This window comes from Microtus oregoni, unplaced genomic scaffold, assembly GCF_018167655.1.
Source record: "Microtus oregoni isolate MIOR12 unplaced genomic scaffold, Mior012 000134F_ref0000037, whole genome shotgun sequence".
In the NCBI taxonomy this organism is placed as follows: Eukaryota; Metazoa; Chordata; class Mammalia; order Rodentia; family Cricetidae; genus Microtus; species Microtus oregoni.
Window position 1 is genome coordinate 609,272 of NW_024544778.1, and position 17,296 is coordinate 626,567.

Below are 17,296 nucleotides of genomic sequence, written 5' to 3' on the forward strand. Positions count from 1 at the left end.
ACTTAACTGTCAAAAAAAAAAAAAAGATGTCTAAAGGGGGGCGTGTTTTGTTTTTCAAGAGAGGGTTTCTCTGTAGTTTTTGGAGCCTGTCCTGGAACTCACTCTGTAGACCAGGCTGGCCTCCCGAGTGCTGGGATTAAAGGTGTGCGCCACCACCACCTGGCTTTTTTTTTTAATCTTATAATAAACACAATTTTAAAAAAAACTATAGAAAAGACATCGGACAGGAACGGCCCAAGCTTTATATTAGAGGTGCAGCAGGAAGTGGACAACCGATAAATGGAAACTCAAGCATGGCGGGCTGTGGTGGCACACACCTTTAACTCCCAGAACATGGGAGGCAGAGGGTATCTGCGAGAGTTTCAGGCCCATCTCTAAAAAGCAAAAACCTCCACGTTAGTTTTTTATGCAATTTTGTCACCACTAGCTGAAAGCCAACTGTGCCATGTGGTCATCTGTAAACAGCACAGGTGGAAGGGCACACTCATCCTCTCACTCACTCCACACCTGTGCCGTGTGGCCATCTGTAAACAGCACAGGTGGAGGGGCACACTCATCCTCTCACTCACTCTACACCTGTGCGTGTGGTCCTCTGTAAACAGCACAGGTGGAGGGGCACACTCATCCTCTCACTCACTCCACACCTGTGCGTGTGGTCATCTGTAAACAGCACAGGTGGAGGGCACACTCATCACTCTACACCTGTGCGTGTGGTCATCTGTAAACAGCACAGGTGGAGGGGCACACTCATCACTCTACAACCCACTACTAAGCCTGGTAGCCCTCGGGATGGCTAAGGGTTTCAAGTATCACTGAAGTACAGTGGGGACAGAGCAGCTTCAGGATGGGCCCGCACCAGGGTGGATGGGAGACCGCTGCAGGCATCTGTACTCAGATCCTGACCCCTCTCTCCGCAGGCAGAGGGATGCAAAGCCCACACCAGGGTGGATGGGAGACCCGTTGCAGGCATCCATACCCAGACCTTGGCCCCTCTCTCCACAGGCAGACGGAGGCAAAGGCCGTACCAGGGTGGATGGGCGGTAGGAGGTGGGGACCCTGCGGTTTGGGGGCCACGTAACAATGGCAAACCTTCCTGAGTCCTCCAAGCAGGTGCCCCACCCTGCTCACCATCTGACCTGAGAGGCCCATCAGCTTTGACCTGGGATCCTCCAGCACGCGAGGCCCCGTGCAGTGGGCACACGTACTGGGAAGTCCCTCGAAAGCCCTCCCAGGGTTTACAATGGACTCCAGCTAGCACTGAGTACGAGGCATGGATTCTTGGGGAACAGAGAGGCAAACCACACAGGCCTAGGGGGCTGGGGTCACTGGGGAACAAGGCAGGAGAACCCACATGCCAATACAGAACTGATCCACTTGTTAGGAGCCCAGTTATAAGGCTCTGGTACGTTTCAGGGGCATTTAGGTATGTCCAAGAGCTGTCTGGTACTGAGCTCTCTATACTGGGATTACCTCATCAAGAGAACCCATGGTGACTGACAGTGGCGACAGGTACTTAGCCCGGGAAACCACATGAGAAGTGAGCACTAAGAGGCTGGGTTATGACAGCTCAGCTGAAGGTCATGTGTGTGGCACCAGCCCAGTTGGAGTCCAGGCCCACTACCCCTGCAGAAAAAGCCGGGCAGCTCTGAAGTGCACCTGGACTCGAATCAACACCACTAGGAGGCAGGATATTCTCAGGTTAGGGCTTTGCTTGATCCCTTCCAGTCCTGACAATGGGAGGCCGACTGGGTGACCCACAGCCTAGGACACGGAGCCCCAGAGAACTAACAATGCCAAGTCATGGGTGGCTCGGCACCTCCCACAGCTATTTATCACCGGCCTGTATGGCCTGCACCGGCCTGTATGGCCTGCACCTCCCTGAGGAGACTTGTCTTGCCCAACCCACACCCAGGAGATGTCTCTGGGGGCCACTCAAGCCCCGGAATACTCTTCTGGGAAAGCATGGTCCTGAAATAAATTTCGCTTTGGCATCTTCTCAGGACCAGGAGCATTCCAGGACTGGTTCCACGACTGGAGGTCAAATGCAGTCAGGCCTCTCCTGGGCCCAGCAGCTGCCCCGGGACAGCGGAGGAGCCCATGCTCCTCACAGCCCATAGACCAAGCCAGCAGCTCAAGGTGGCCGAAGCATGCTAACTACACTCAGGGCTCCACAGGAGGGCAGCCTGGATGAAGCAAAGAGCTGGTTTTACATTTAACAGACTGGGGGGGGGGGGTTGTCACGGGGCCTGACAGACTGTTAAGAAGCCACGTCCAGTGCCACCAGCCTTTATTCACAGACCCTCAGTCTCTGTCTCCAACACAGACACCTGGATTCAAGAGGGCACAAAAAAGGGGGCCTTGGTGATCCTCCCAGTACACCCCAGAAAGCCAGGACAGGCCTGGCAGCACCACTCCTTCAAGGTCAGCCTCAGTGCCCCTGCTCACGGGCACTGCTGTGGCCACAGGGCTACAGGTACCAGGAGACCAGGTCTGGTCGCCAGAGGCCCCTTCAGGAGCCAGCACTGTCCTCGGCTCAGAGTTGACTCCACTCTGAAACTGAGGCAAGAAAGGGGCAAGATGGACAGTGGGATGAGGGAGCTCCCCAAACGTCCAGGCTCCACGGAAAGGGCCACACTGGATGCAGGTGGGATTGCACAGTCCTGATTTCCGGTCATTCGAGGTCCCAACAGCCGAAGAGAGGTCCCTTTTTTCCTTTCTGACCTTAGGTGGCCAGGAAGGAGAGGCGCGAGGCATGGCAGGTAACAGCAGAGAGGGCTGGGTAGGCAGGGCCAGGTGCTACCCAAGATGCAGCTGGCAGGGGAAAGGGACAAGGGCTGACATAGCCAGACCCCTGTTCCCCCAGTGACAGGGGCAACTTGAGACCCTGGAGAGGAAAGGAAGGGCCTTGGTCACCAATCCTGCTGGCCCTGGGGACTACAGCCCACTAGAGCACTCTCCCCCCTCCCAGGAGCAGAGGAAACCAACATCAAGTGCACCCTGATCTTCCGGAGGCCAGGGGACTGGCGCCAGGCACTCTAGGACTTCTTGGCATCCTGCGTGTTCCTGCGCTTCAGGTCACTCAGGTCAATGGGCTTGAAGGCTGTCAGGAGACAGTCTGGTTGGTGCTCGGGACAGAACCCCACCCGGTCTCCACGGCACCAACCGAGGAGCCTTGGGAAGGACAGCAGTGCGGCTCCCCAGGTCCCCCCACTCACTCTTCAGGCTGGGGTTGGGAACCTTCTCCACATACTCCTCCACTAGGCCCCGCTCTCCACCAGACAGCTGGCTGCGCAGGTCTCGTTCAACACCCTGCCAGGCTGCGACAGGACAGTGGGTCAGGGCCCTGCAGCCCTCAGCCCACAGCACGGGTGCAGAGGGTCTGCCCGACGCTGGGCAGTGATCAGGGCTCTGCAGCCCTCAGCCCACAGCACGGGTGCAGAGGGTCTGCCCTACGCTGGGCCAAGCAGACGGCTGTCTCCTTCCGCGGTACCCATCCCGCCTCCACCAGTTTCCCCGTCCTGCAGAGCCCCTGCATCGGCTTCTCCTGCCCGTCCCTCCTGTGCCATGGCCTCCTCCACTACAGAAGGACACACAAGTGCCTTAGAGGGTCCCACCCAGTCCCACCTCCAATTTCAACCACAGCACACTGTGATCACAGCTAGTTACTCTCCCAGGGAAGCTTCTAGGCCTGAGGATCGACTCAGAGATCCCATCTCTTCTGGTTCCACCCATCGCCCACGCCTTTTCTTGGTGTGGGAAGACCCACAGCGGGCAGCAGAAGCAGACCACAGGCACCGGTGCACCAACCTTCATAAATGAAGCGCACATTCTCCTCGTGTGCCGGCGTGAAGATCTCGCTGCTGTTGGTGGGGGAGCGGGGACTGCTGTTCCTCTTGCCGTTGTAGACGACTCTGGAGACAGGCGAGCTGGGGGAAGCTCCAGTGTGAGAAGCGATAGTGGGACAGGTGGGGTCCCAAACCCCCACACACACATAAACTTAACACCCACCTGGTCATCGCTGGGTGTCTGGTCCTGGTGCTTGGCTGCTGAATCCTGCGGCCTGTGGAACAGAAACCCAAAGCACTGCAGATGTCACCCTTCCAGCAGAAACAGGAACCACCTCTGCGGCCCTGAGTCCACCAGGACCCTTAGACTTGAGTCGTCAGTGGATCCAAGCAATCCTGAACAGCTATGGGGTCAGTGTCAGTCAGGACACAAAGGGCACAACAGGCCACTGAGGCCATGTGCTCAGCCCCATCTCGCACCCACTCCTGTCTTCAGTCTGCAGACCCCAGATCTGCCCCGGAGGGCTACTAGGACTCAGTGCATTCTTCTGCAAAGCCTAAGACTCGGCTTCCCTGCTGTCCGTGGGAACTGCACCATGAGAAAATTAGCTTTCCTAGCTCAGGGACATCTGACCAGTGACCCCAGGACACTAGAGAACAAAGACAAAGCAGACCAGGAGGAAGACATCCCTGGAGGGAGCAGCCAGGCCTGGTCTGACCCAGTGACTGGAACCTGGGGTGCAACCTCTTTACAGGCCAGAGGATTTTTGCTGCCGAATGAGTGGGGTATCTATGTTTAGGGTCAGAATCTCATAATTAACCAGCTGAGGACACACAGTCTAAGACGAGAAAACCAGTCATACAAGGTTAGTTCTAAGCCTGGCCTTGGTCCAGATGGGGCAACCCCAAATGCTGAAGAGGAAGGAGACCCAGACAGTCCCAAGCATGCCACACCAGGCTTTCTCAAAGGCTCTTCTATGGTCAGTGAGCCGTCATTAACTCTTCAGATGGGTGGACACCTCGACAGCATCACGTCAGCTCTTGTAAGAGCTCTAGAACCTGTTCTCTCCCTGAACCTGGCTCCCCGCCTCTACTGTCTTAGTCTTTCCCAAAGCTGCCAGCCCAGACATCAAGCACAAGGAAAGCCCTCTGAGGTGTGATGGGGGCAGCGAGACGAGCTGGGGAGCTCCAGTTACAGCCAGGACACAGCAGGGCAGTGCTTGGGGCTAACCCCGGCTTTAGTTCCAGGGACCAAGTATCCTTTTTCTGTCATTGCTGCTTGGTAGTGCCTGCCTCCAGGCCATTACTCTCTGCTACCTCTCCTACCCATGCAGCCTTGGGCTCTGGTGGTCATTTCCTCCAATGCCCTCTGCCTGGGCTGGAGCCCTGCTGGCAGCAGGCTCTGTTTGGTGAAGCAGAGAAACCTGAGCATGTTTCCTGGCGAGGAATGAAGTAACATGATACCAAGCGAGCAGGGTCTCTAAAAAGGCTGAATGTGTCGGGATCCAGCACCAAAGCAGGGACAATGGACTAATAATGGCAGAGTCTGCAGAAGCACATGGATGTCCACAAACTTGAGCACACTGCAGGGTCTCTGAGATCACAGGCCACTGCCCAGCAGCCCAGATAAATGGGGTGGTGGTCTAAGAAAGGGCATCCATTGTGAGTGAGCAGCCAGGGAAAGAACCTTACTGCACAAGAATTCATGTAGTATCCAGGCCTCTACACCCTGGGGCTCCCACTAGGATGGCAGTGGGGGCAGAGGCTGGGCAAGGCCACCCTGAGCTCCACGCCCAGTACTTTCTGGCCCTGCTTTTCTTCTGTTACCAGTGTCTCGATGCTGCAGCCACATATCCCTCATTCCATCAACTCCACAGCACTTTTTGGGTCTTTTTGCTGTTTGTGTTTAAAGACAGGAAGCCCAGGCTGGCCTCAAAATCACCGTGTAGTCAAGGCCAGCCATGGCCTCCTGGTTCTCCTGTCTTCAGCCCCCAGGGCTGGAACTGCAGGCATAAACTACCACTATGTCTGGCGCAACCACAACCTCTTTCCTCTGTGTCTTTCAAAGTGGTTGTCCAATAATTCTGAACATCAAAGTCCATAACTCTGGGGCCTCGTGCATGCTAGGCAACTGTGATACCTTAGGTGTAAACTCTTCCTTCTTTACTTCTGAGAAGGATCTAATTTGCCCAGGCTGTCTTTGAACTTACTGTTAACTAAGCAGGCCATGGACTTGCAATCCTCCTGCATCGGCATCCTGAGTAGCTAGGCTACGAGCCTGTGCTACCACCAAGCTCTGCTGTGTTTGTAGACACACTTTTTGGGTTTTTTGTTGTTGGTGGTGGTGCTTTGTGTGTGTGTGTGTGTGTGTGTTTTGTTTTGGGGGGAAACTCATAAGACACAACTAACAATGATGGTATCTCAGACGTGATGACCCTCAGTGACATATCCCTACCTGTGGCCCTGCCTTCCTCTGACCTGCACACTCATCCCTGCTGCCCCAGCTTCCCGACTCCACTGTAGACTGAAGTGGCAGCACAGCTTCCTGACACTTCTCAGCCTTGCTCAGGGGAACCACTTGGGCTGTGCTCCATTGTGCGGCTCTCTGTCCACTTGGGCCGTGCACCGTCGTGCGGCTCTCTGTCCACTTGGGCTGTGCACTGTCGTACGGCTCTCGGTCCATGTGCATCTCCTGTGTCACCAGCTACTATACCACAGCCCCCAGAGCAGTCAGGTGTAAACTTGCTTCCAGCTTCCCTTGTGACCATGGAAGTACCGCCTGCCTCTATAAGGGGCCACATCCCATCTTCCTCTGCAGGCATTTTGGCCATCTGCACTGCTAGGTACAAAGCGCTCTCCATGAATAAACACGGTGCCACCTAAGGTCAGACCAAGTCTTTCTTTCTCCCTCCAGGTTCTCCACAGCTGCCTTTTAAAAGTCCTACTCCCTAATCTTCTCTCCGGGGCCTCCAGACAAGGGCTTTGGCTTCCCCGCTGAAAGTGAAGTGGTCACCACAGACAGTTTACCAAGTCCTCCTGCTCCAACGAATGCACAGCCACCTGAAGCCTGGATCTTCAGCCAACAGGGTAATGGACACGACAGAGCCATACTGCCCCATCCCAGTGGAAACTAGTAACTAAAGGGATGCTACAGACCGCTGGGTATGAGACAGAAGATGTGGTGCAGCTCATACTTAAACAAGGTGGAGGTCCAGGGGCTGAGAACCAGACACGCCACAGCAGACCCTTGCCAAGGGAGGACTATAAGGCAGTCCTTGGGGCTTGGAACTTTATATACTATCCGTGTTCCTATCACAGCTAGCCAGGAAGAAGACATCTGGAGAGCCTATTGCAGAGGATGAAGCAGCTGTCACCTAGCACAGGTGCTCTCCCAGTCCCCACCCAACCCAAAGCCTTCAAGGCTGCAGCTGCTGGCCGGGATGCTGATTTTCCCTGAGCTTGCCTCAATTCCTGTCTGCATGCTACAACAGGTTCCTCTCCACTCTGAAATGCCCGCTTCCCAGTGACACCATGCGGGGCTGCTCATAGTCCTCTATCCCACAGGGAGTTCTTACTGAATGGGTTTATTCTATGCAGAACCATTAGCTTCGAAGAGACCCAAGGCCTTCAGGGACTTCCTAGAAGGCAACATGGGGAGACAGGACAAGCTGCAGGGGATCCAAAACCCACTTCAACTTTTCTAAACGCATTCAACATGCCAGGGACCTGACGCTAGGTGGCACATACTTTGCTGCCCAAGAAAGCGACAACAGGAGTCCCCCACCAGAACTAACGGTGCAAAGACTGGCCATTATTGTTCTTTTGGAATTTCTGCTATCCAAATTTTGTTTTCTTCCTTCCACTCCCCATTCCTTTTAGAAAAAGGTCTCATATAGCCCCGGCTGGTCTTAAACTTCTGATCCTCCTGACTCTACCTCACCAAGTCCTGGGCTTACAAACAGGTGCCATCAGTCCCTGCTTCAAATTTTCTGGTTCGTTCTTCCATGTCTTGTGTCCTTTACAGATTATGAGGCCTTTACTTAATGACTAACCAAACGAGCAAGGGACGCTGTGCTGTGACAGATGTGCTTCTGGATGATGACCTAGAATGTCAGGTTAGCCTCTTCTTTCCCTGGACTAGCAAACCACAGTATTCCCAGGCCCCTCATTTGGAGGACCTGGCTCCTGCTGCCCCCCTCCCCCGTCGTGTGTGTGTGTGTGTGTGTGTGTGTGTGTGTGTGTGTGGTGTGTGCGTGCGTCCCTTTCTGCCCTAGACACTCCCCAGCCACAAGTTCACAGCTGATCCTAACTCACTGGAGACCTTTGCTTGAGCTTGTCCTCTGTCTGAAAGGTACCGTCCAGAGGGTCGATCGCCCCAGAACCAGGACTGCTTTGTCAACAGGGGCACGGGACTTCCGGCCACCATCCATCCTGTCCACCTTGTGGACTGGACTTGCGCAGAGCCACTGCATCTGCACAAAAGCAATGTGGGCAGGGCAGGTAACGAGCAAAGACACGGGCGCGGGTTGGAGAGCCGGGCCTGCGCGGCCCAGAAGCGGGAAGAGCCCGCGGGGAGGCTGCCCCGGGACTGCGGGCGTCGTCTCCCCGCGGGAGGCCCGGCAAGAGAGGCTCCTCCGAGCTGCTGCCACGTCCGCACCCCGCGGCGACACCGGCCTCGTCTCTCCCCGCGCCGGCAGGGCGACCCAGCGACACCAGGGCGGGGCGGGGCGGAGCGGTCAAGGTCCCGCGGAGCCCGCAGCGCCCCGCCCCGCCGCGCCACCCGCGCCGCGCCCTCCTCACCTCGCCCTCCTCGCCGCCGCCGCCGCCGCCGCCGCTGCCAGTGGGCCGGCCGGAAGTGACGCCGCCGCGCAGGCGCGCACGGCGCGGGCCACGTGATCGCCGGCGCACGGGGTACGGCGAGGTCGGAGGCGCACGAGGTCGTCCCGGAAACGCGGGGTTGGGGAGGTTTTTCCCCGCGTGTCTGAGAAAGGAGACGGCTGGACCGGGACAGGGGCGGCCCGGGTCCCAGCCGCTCTACCCTGAGGCGTTGCACCGCCACGAAGCCGCATCTCAGCGTGCATGACGATGGTTTGGCACTGGACCGCGCTAATTAGTCATCATCACAGCTTGGAAATCACGTTTATTGAAAAAGTAAAAAGTATCATAAAAAAGGAAAAAACAAACAGACAAAAAAGTAAAGCCTGGAGAAAAAGTCAGGCCAGAGAAAATGGGTTTGGGGGCAGGGGAAGTCGTGCCCCCACGACAAGTCCTAGCATCCTGGCTGCCTCCCTGGCACGCTCAGTGCGCACACCTTGGCCCCTAGGGCAAGGTGCTTGCCTCTCCTCCAGGGAGGCACAAACCCAAGGACAGGGCTGGCTCAGTCCCTCAGTCCATGCTGGTTCCTTTGAAGAGTTCCACCAAGTCCTTGAAGTCTGGGTCAATAAGGTCGGAGGGCAGATCGCCATCATCGTTGGCTGCATCCCTGTCTGCTCCCAAAGAGATGAGATACCTGGGGTGTGAAGGGCTGTTGGTTAAAGCCTACTCAGCCCTCCCAGGAACAGAAGGCTAGAATTTGGGGGTCACCTGTTTGTTTTTGTTTTTTCCAGGCAGAGGAGGGAGAAACCTGACCCCTTGGAAGCTATGGCCAGATTTTCCAGTTTGCTCTAATGTTGCAATCGGATAGAAACTGCCAGAATCCCTCAGAGTTGCTGCCTACACCGTCAGAGCTATCTTTGGGGGTTCACATGCTGGAGACCAATTGAAGCCTGGAGGGAGTGGGATGGAGCCTCTGTGCCCTATTCCAGAGTCTCACCTGGCTATGTCAGGGTACCCATCGCTGCAAGCAATATGCAGAGGTGTCCAGCCAGTCTCATCTCGCTGGTGAATGTCCGCACCATATTTGACCAGCAACTTTACACAGTCCAGGTTTCCAGAGAGCACAGCTTCATGCAGAGCGGCCAGGCCTGGGCATGGTGGGAAGACAGGGTCAAAGCTGTAACCCTCTGCATAGAATTTCCCCTACCTCTTTATAGACAGACCAATCCGGCGACTCGTACTCACCTGAGGGGTGGATAGTGTCCAAGGAGACTTTGCGAGCCCGGATAAAGCGTCCCACCTGCTCCAGGTCGCCTTGACGGATGTGGTCCAAGAAGAGAACATCATTAGGGAAACGCACACTGCGATCGGCCAACAGCCGCCGCCGCCGCTGTCTGGGGCTGTAGCGAGCATAGCGGGCAGTTCTGCTGGGCATCCCGGGGGTTGGGGTGGACTATCTCTGTGGGGCCCCTACTTCAGTAGGTATGAATGGGAAGTATGCCAGCCAGACCAGATCGGTGTGTAGGCTCTCTGGCTTGACAGAACCTCAATTCCAGCTTATATAGGGCTTGCGGGGCTATATAAAGCTGCTCAGTCATGCTTACAGGCGCGAGGGGCTGAAACCGAGCTGCTCCCCCCTCCCGGAGCACAGGATCATGTTTAGTGGCTCATCTTTCAGCACACCTGTTGCTATGTCCGGCCAAAGGGGTCAGATCCTTCCTGGCTACTACACCCTGTCCGCAGCTGGACCTAGAAGGTGCCTTGTAGAGGGCTAGGAGAAGGACGAGGAGAGAGCCCACGGGAAAAGCCGTGGATGTGGGCTCAAGGGCATCAGGAGGAGCCAAGCTTGGAGGATGGCTTACCTGTTTACCTGCTGGAAGCTGAGCCCTATCGCCATCTGAAAAGCATTGATCCGTTGTCATTTAGGAGGTCTCAGCGCTGTTCATTTCCCAACATGTCGCTCTTAACCTTCCCTTGTAGCTTCTAGAGAAGATTCCGAGAACCGCTTCAGGGTGTATCGTACTGACAGGAACTGCTGCTGCCTTGGCTAGGATCTCAGTCCTGCAGGCCAACACTACCAGTCCCAAGCACCCGCCTTGCACATGTGTGCGTGCACACACACACACACACACACACACACATGCACGCACACACTGCTTTGGGGTCTGGACAGTCTCCTAGAGACTATGTTGAAGGTGTCATCCAGTCCATTCCTAAGAGATCAGGTGGTGCCCATTACAGGTGAGGAAAGGGAAGGACCCCACACGTTAGTTTCCTGCAGACTCTGTCTTGCTTTTGCAACAGCCTCAGCCAAGGTCTCAGGTGGTGCTTGGCTTGGGAGCATGAGACTACCTGGTAGATGGAATGCAGGAATACACTGGGCCAGAGGAGCCCTGAAACTTGGTTATGAAGCTGTGGAAAATCTGACTCTACAGCTTCCCCTGGCTCCCTGAAAGCTAATGGTTGGCTGGGGTTGCTGTGACCAAGTCACACAGACCCGGGTCTCAACTCTCAAAGAAGGGTTTGCTCTCACCGGACGGTGGTAGGGCACCCCTTTTAATCACAGCACTGGGGAAGCAGAGGCAGGCGGATCTCTGTGAGTTCAAGGCCAGCTTGGTTTACAGAGCTAGCTACAGGACAGGTTTCAAAGATGCAAAGAAACCCTGTCTCGAAAAATAAACCTCCCAAAAAAACAAAACAGAAAAACAAGCGTTTGCTCTCATGGTTCCTGAGCCCGGCAGCCTGAGACCGGGGAGGACTCCAGAGGTTCTGAGGGAGCCTCTGCTACAGGCTTCCCAGCCTCTAGAAGTCAGTCCAGTCCTTGGTGTTCTTTGGCTTCTAAAAATATTTGCCCATTCATCTCTAACGGCTTCTTTCTATTCCTGTGTCCACGTCCTAACTAACCCCACCTTGTTTGTTTGTTTTCCAGACAGAGGCACTGGCTGAGAACTCCCTTTAGAACTGGGACTCAGGCAAACTCCTGAGCACCCCAGCCGTCAGTTCCCAAGTGCCGGGATTACAGATGTGCACCACCACACTGAGCGACCCCATTAAAAATTTTTTTCCTTTAGGAAAGGTGGTTGTTTTCCAGGTTGGCCAGCCTTGAACTTGTAATTCTCCTCTCTGAGCCTCCTCAAAAAAAAAAAGTGCTGGAATTATAGGCATGTGCCATCATATCTGGCATGGATTTCTTCTTATAAAGACGCCGTCCATAGACGTTCTTACAAAGACTTAGGGTACACCCTACTCCAGTGTGACCTCACCCTATCCATTTTTACTAACAATGACCCTATTTCTAAGAAACTCACCCTCAAAAGTGCTGGGAGCTAGGGCATGAAGCAGGGAAACCCAACCTACTAGGTGGTCACGGGAGGCCCGAAACTGGGTAGCTCCTTGGCAGACTGGGGAGCTGGGAAGGCAATGTAGTTAGCTGACCTTACATCACCTGGCCCCTCTCCAGCCAGCACCAAGCCAACATGTTACACACCCTTTAGGTGTAAAGCCCAGGGCACACTGAATGAGAGCTCCCTGCCTGCAGGGGTGTTTCCACCATCCCTCAGTGCTTAGAGGCTACTCCCTGAGTCTGTGTACCCCAGTCCTGAGAGAACCTGTTACGGATGGTTCTGTGGCTCTGCATCTCCAGGGCTCAGTTCTGGCCTCTTACGAAGAGTCAGGTCCCATGTCTTCTAACTTGCTTCCCTAAAGCAGGGAAATTAAACATTTTTCGCTGTAGCTGGGTGATAGACACCCCACCTCACCCCACCGCTTGTACGTGAAGATTATCTCTTCGTGTGTTGTGGAAAAGTTTCATCTGCGCTCCCAGCTCAGAGGATCGTAAGAAAGTGTGTGAGTGAAGGTGCCACCCACAGAGCAGTAGGGAGGACCCACAGACCCGCCCGTCCACCCGTCAGTGAACACCTCCAATGAGACAAGGTCCGGGCACTCTTCGCATGTGCAGCCTTGGCCACTTGGAGCACAGAGGTTCTTGAGTTTGGGATTTCTGTTTGAGTCGGAGTCCCCCAAATCTTCCAGACAGTATTCCTGGGAATTGTGTGTTCTGAGCTGAGGCCTTTGCCTGGTATTCCTCAACTTTCAACAGGAGCCACGGTGGGCTGTTCAAGTCCCTTGTGGTTGATGTTAGAACAAAGCCTGGAATTACCAGCCTCTGTCCCTGATTCTTTCAGACAGTATGGACTTACAAGGTTAGTAGTCTTAGAATTTCTACTTTCTGGAGAATGGGCTAAAGCATTTACACAAAGCTGCAGTGGTGACAATTTCTGTCCTTCCTGCATTTGGGAAACAGAACAAGGAAGTTCAAGCTTCAAAAAAAAATATTCAAAGGTTTCCCTCCAACATTTTTTCTTTTTCCTTTTTGGTTTTTCAAGACAGGGTTTCTCTTTGTAGCTTTAGAGCCTCTCCTGGAACTAGCTCTTGTAGACCAGGCTGTCCCCAAACTTGCAGAGATCCACCTGACTCTGCCTGTGTTGAGATTAAAGGTGTGAGCCACCATCCAGCCCTCCAGCATTTTGTAGCCCTCAAACTTTCAATCTTCTTGCCAGCAGGGCAGTGATGGCACACACCTTTAGTAGTCCCAACACACCAGAGGCAGAGTTCAAGGCCAGCTTGGTTTACAGAGCAAGTTCCAGGACTGTTAGAACTACACAGAGAAACACCGTCTCAAAACAAAAACAAAACAAAAAAAACTCCTCTTGCCTGAGCTCCTAAGCATTGGGATTTCAGGCTTGTATTACCATACCCAATTCCAATTTATCAAAGTCCAGAGCTGGGAACATAGTTCTGGGGTAAAGTGTTACCTAGCGAGACAGCCAGACACTGTCTCAACAACAGCAACAACGAAGAGTTCAACACAAATTTGCCATAGTAACACAACCTCTGAGGGCTAAGGCAGATTGTTTGCCTTGAGTCCATAGCCAGTCTGAGCTACATAGTGAGTTCAAGGCCAGAAGGGGTGGCACAAGTCTAAACTGAACCAAACCAGAAAAAGAAAAAAAGTCTGGTAATGTCACCAGCAGTGACGTGTACTCAGGGGCTGTGAGGTGCTAGGTAATCCAGCATAGGCTGCGGAATTGGTCAGTCAAAAATTCAACTTCAGAGTCTGAAGCCCCTTAGGGAAGTGCTTTTGGTTTTGTTGTTGTTGTTGTTGTTAAATTCCAGGCTGTTGGCTTCTGGGTATCTGGGGGAACCGGGAAATCCCAGTCTGCTAAATCTTCATCACTTCCCCTAAGAGCCTCCAGTTGTTTGACTAATCCACCAATCCCAGCCACAGAGGTTTTAGACACCACCCTGTAGCTGCCCTGCACAGTCTGGCTCAGGAATGCTCCATCAGCTGCCTCTGCAAAAAGGGGAAAGGTATCTGTGAGTCACACTCCTCTCAGGAGCGCGTGACATTGGCTGCCCAATTTGAGCCTTCTTATCCAGAGACCAAGTCTCTGCACAGCTGGACAGTGGTGCGCTGGCTGTCTGAGGGAGGGGTGTACAGCGTACCTTTATAGTTGGGACTGGAAACAGTCTGCTCACAGCCCTGCTGGTCTTCTTCCCTGGAAGTCCTGTGTCTTTTTTTTTTTTTAATTGGTATGTTTGCCTGAATGCATGTCTGTGTGAGGATGTCAGAAACCCTGGAACCGGAGTTCCAGACATGTGTGAGCTGCCATATGGGTGCTGGGAATTGAACCCGGGTCCTCTGGAAGAGCAGTCAGTGCTCTTAACCACTGACCCGTCTCTCCAGCCCCTCCCATGGATTCCCTTAATGACAGCCTTGACTCACATTCTGGGGACAAAATTTATACCTTCCCCTGTCAAACTCCACAATGACAGTACCCACTCTAAGGTGACCACGGTCCGTTGTGCCAGAAGGCCCCTGCTGAAACTTCTGGAGCAGAAGCAGCTGGAAACCAGCCCTATAATGAGTCACCAAGAGCCAGTGAAGGCAGCGTAAGCGGACAACTGCCCTAACTGCTGAGTCAGAATGAAGACTATAGAGTGACAGATACAGATACCTGGGAAATTGGCCCAGCTTGAGGAGGTGACAGAGTCCTCTTCCCCTGCTTGTGTGCCGAACCAGCGAGGATCATCCCTGGGTTTGTACGAGCTTTTATGGAGGGATAAGGCAGCCATGGAGGAAATGACCACGACCCACACCCCTAGACCTGGGAGAGAATCATACAGGAAGCCTTTCAGTGCACCCCAAGAGTTGGGTCTGGCACAATGGCTATCAGCAGGGGGATATCTAGCCTTGGTGCTGAGACAATGTCTTGGTCTGGATATCTTCAGAATCAAGTCTTCAAGTTAAACTTATTTTTTTTAAAGATGTATTTATTTATTTATTTATTATGTATACAGCATTGTGCATGTGTAGTAACAATACAGGTGCCGGGCGGTGGTGGCGCACACCTTTAATCCCAGCACTCGGGAGGCAGAGGCAGGCGGATCTCTGTGAGTTCGAGACTAGCCTGGTCTACAAGAGCTAGTTCCAGGACAGGCTCCAAAAGCACAGAGAAACCCTGTCTCGAAAAACCAAAAAAAGCCGGGCGGTGGTGGCGCACGCCTTTAATCCCAGCACTCGGGAGGCAGAGGCAGGCGGATCTCTGTGAGTTCGAGACCAGCCTAGTCTACAAGAGCTAGTTCCAGTACAGGCTCCAAAAACCACAGAGAAACCCTGTCTCGAAAAACCAAAAAAAAAAAAAAAAAAAAAATACAGGTGAGGCTGGCTGTCTGTCTGACCTCAGGCAGCTTGCAGCATTACCTCAGGGCCCCTGTGACCACCCTGAGTCCTGTGACCCTTTGCCCTGTGTGCCTCTACTCCAGTCCTGAGACTCTCAGGCACCATGGTGCTCCCAAAGGTGTCCATGTCAGAAGGGAAGTTTGGGAAAGTCAACCTCAGCAGTATCACGATCCCCATTGCATGTGAGATCCACCTGCCTCTGCCTTCTGAGTGCAGGGATTACAGGGGTATGACACCACCACCCAGTTTAAATTTATTTTGTGTTCACTGGTGTTTTGTCTGCATGTATGTCTGTGTGCAGATGTCAGAAGCTCTCTTAACTGCCAAACCATCTCTCCAGCCCTAAGTGTGCGTATTTATTTTTATTTTTCTGGCTCTTAACCATTGAACTCCAGACTGTTGAACCAAGTCTTCAAGTTAAACTTATTTTTTAAAAAGATTTATTTATTTATTTATTATGTATACAATATTCTGTCTGTGTGTATGCCTGCACACCAGAAGAGGGCACCAGACCTCATTACAGATGGCTGTGAGCCACAATGTGGTTGCTGGGAATTGAACTCAGGACCTCTGGAAGAGCAGCCAGTGCTCTTAACCTCTCCAGCCCAAACTTATTTTTTTTTTATAATCTCATGTAGCTCAGGCTGTCTCTGGACTCCTTGTGTAGCTGAAGATGGTCTTTTTACTTTCTCTTCTCAAGTGCTAGGATTCCAGGTATGCACCACCACGCCTTGCCTCCCCTGCCCCTTCTTTCTTTTGAGACAGAGTCTTACAATGCCTAGAACTCACTATGTAAGCCACACTGGCCTCGAAGTCACAGATCCACCTGCCTTTGCCTAGGTGCTGGGATTAAACATGTGCACCACCATCCCCAGGTTGTTTTGTTAAGGTCTCTGACCCCCAGTTCTCCTGCTTCAGCCTTACCAGCGCTAGTACTCAAAGTGCGTCAAAAGCTGGAGAGAACTCAACAGTTAGGAGCACTGCTGCTGCTGCAGAGAACCTGAAGGTGTTTCCCAGTTACCCATGTGATTGTGAGCGCGCATGCACACACACACACTACCATGTCCAGCAGAAATGTCTTGAGATAGGCTTGGAGGTAGGTAACTTTACTAGCTCTTGCTTTTACTTTTGAAACATTTTAATTTATGTGGGGAGGGTACCCTGAGAGGCCAGAAGAGGGCATCAAGTATCATAATCTGTAAATCTGTATAGACAAGGATGACCTGGAATTCCTGTTTTTCCTGCCTACACTTCCTAAGCACTAAGATTACAAACATGCTCCACCATCCTGGTAAAACATAGGTTTTCATGTAGGTCAGGGGTCCCCAACACTTCAGGATATAGACGAGAATGACCTTGAACTTCTGGTCTTACTGCCCCCACATTGCAAGCCAGGACAGCGGACACGCTGTGGATCAAACCTCAAACCTAAAGCCTGATGCATGATAGGCAAGAACCCTACCAACTGAGCTGCATCCAGTCCCAGAAATGTCTCTTTAATTGCTTTTTTTTTAAGTATTTATTTATTTATTATGTATACAATATTCTGTCTGTGTGTATGTCTGCAGGCCAGAAGAGGGCACCAGACCTCATTACAGATGGTTGTGAGCCACCATGTGGTTGCTGGGAATTGAACTCAGGACCTTTGGAAAAGCAGGCAATGCTCTTAACCACTGAGCCATCTCTCCAGCCCCCGCTTTTTTTTTTTTTTTTTTTTGAGACAGAATTTCTCTGTGTAGACGTTTCTGCCAACTCACTCTGTAGACCAGGCTGGCCTCAAACTCAAGAGATCTGCCTGCCTCTGCCTTCTGAGCACAAGGATAGGTGCCACTTCCACCCAGATTACCAGACTTTTCTTTACTTGGAGAGCTGCATGCCCAGTCTCTGCACACCTGCTTCAATCCGAGTTTAAAGTTATTGTGGCTGGGCTGTGGTGGCACACGCCTTTAATCCC

General features: G+C 53.2%; 2 protein-coding genes across 5 annotated transcripts; both read right to left on the bottom strand.

Moving 5' to 3' along the window:
* Window positions 1-2,270: 2,270 nt before the first annotated feature.
* LOC121444638 (mapk-regulated corepressor-interacting protein 1) lies at window positions 2,271-8,640 on the bottom strand. 4 transcript variants are annotated; one of them, XR_005973805.1, is made up of 6 exons: window positions 8,586-8,640; window positions 4,009-4,060; window positions 3,808-3,926; window positions 3,216-3,317; window positions 2,986-3,100; window positions 2,271-2,884 (listed from the first exon to the last, which is right to left on the bottom strand). XR_005973805.1 is itself a non-coding variant. In XM_041646529.1 (6 exons), the coding sequence occupies exons 2-5, from the start codon at window positions 4,014-4,016 to the stop codon at window positions 3,036-3,038; spliced, it is 294 nt and encodes a 97-aa protein (XP_041502463.1). In that variant the 5' UTR covers window positions 4,017-4,060; window positions 8,586-8,640; the 3' UTR covers window positions 2,271-2,884; window positions 2,997-3,035. The 4 variants fall into 4 exon arrangements, 2 of the variants coding, with proteins under 2 accessions (XP_041502463.1, XP_041502464.1); XM_041646529.1 differs by having other exon boundaries at window positions 2,997-3,100; XR_005973806.1 differs by lacking the exon at window positions 3,216-3,317.
* Window positions 8,641-8,997: 357 nt separating this feature from the next.
* Window positions 8,998-10,035, bottom strand: LOC121444571 (protein phosphatase 1 regulatory subunit 27). The gene is made up of 3 exons (XM_041646403.1): window positions 9,846-10,035; window positions 9,598-9,748; window positions 8,998-9,294 (listed from the first exon to the last, which is right to left on the bottom strand). The coding sequence occupies exons 1-3, from the start codon at window positions 10,033-10,035 to the stop codon at window positions 9,171-9,173; spliced, it is 465 nt and encodes a 154-aa protein (XP_041502337.1). The 3' UTR covers window positions 8,998-9,170.
* Window positions 10,036-17,296: the final 7,261 nt, after the last annotated feature.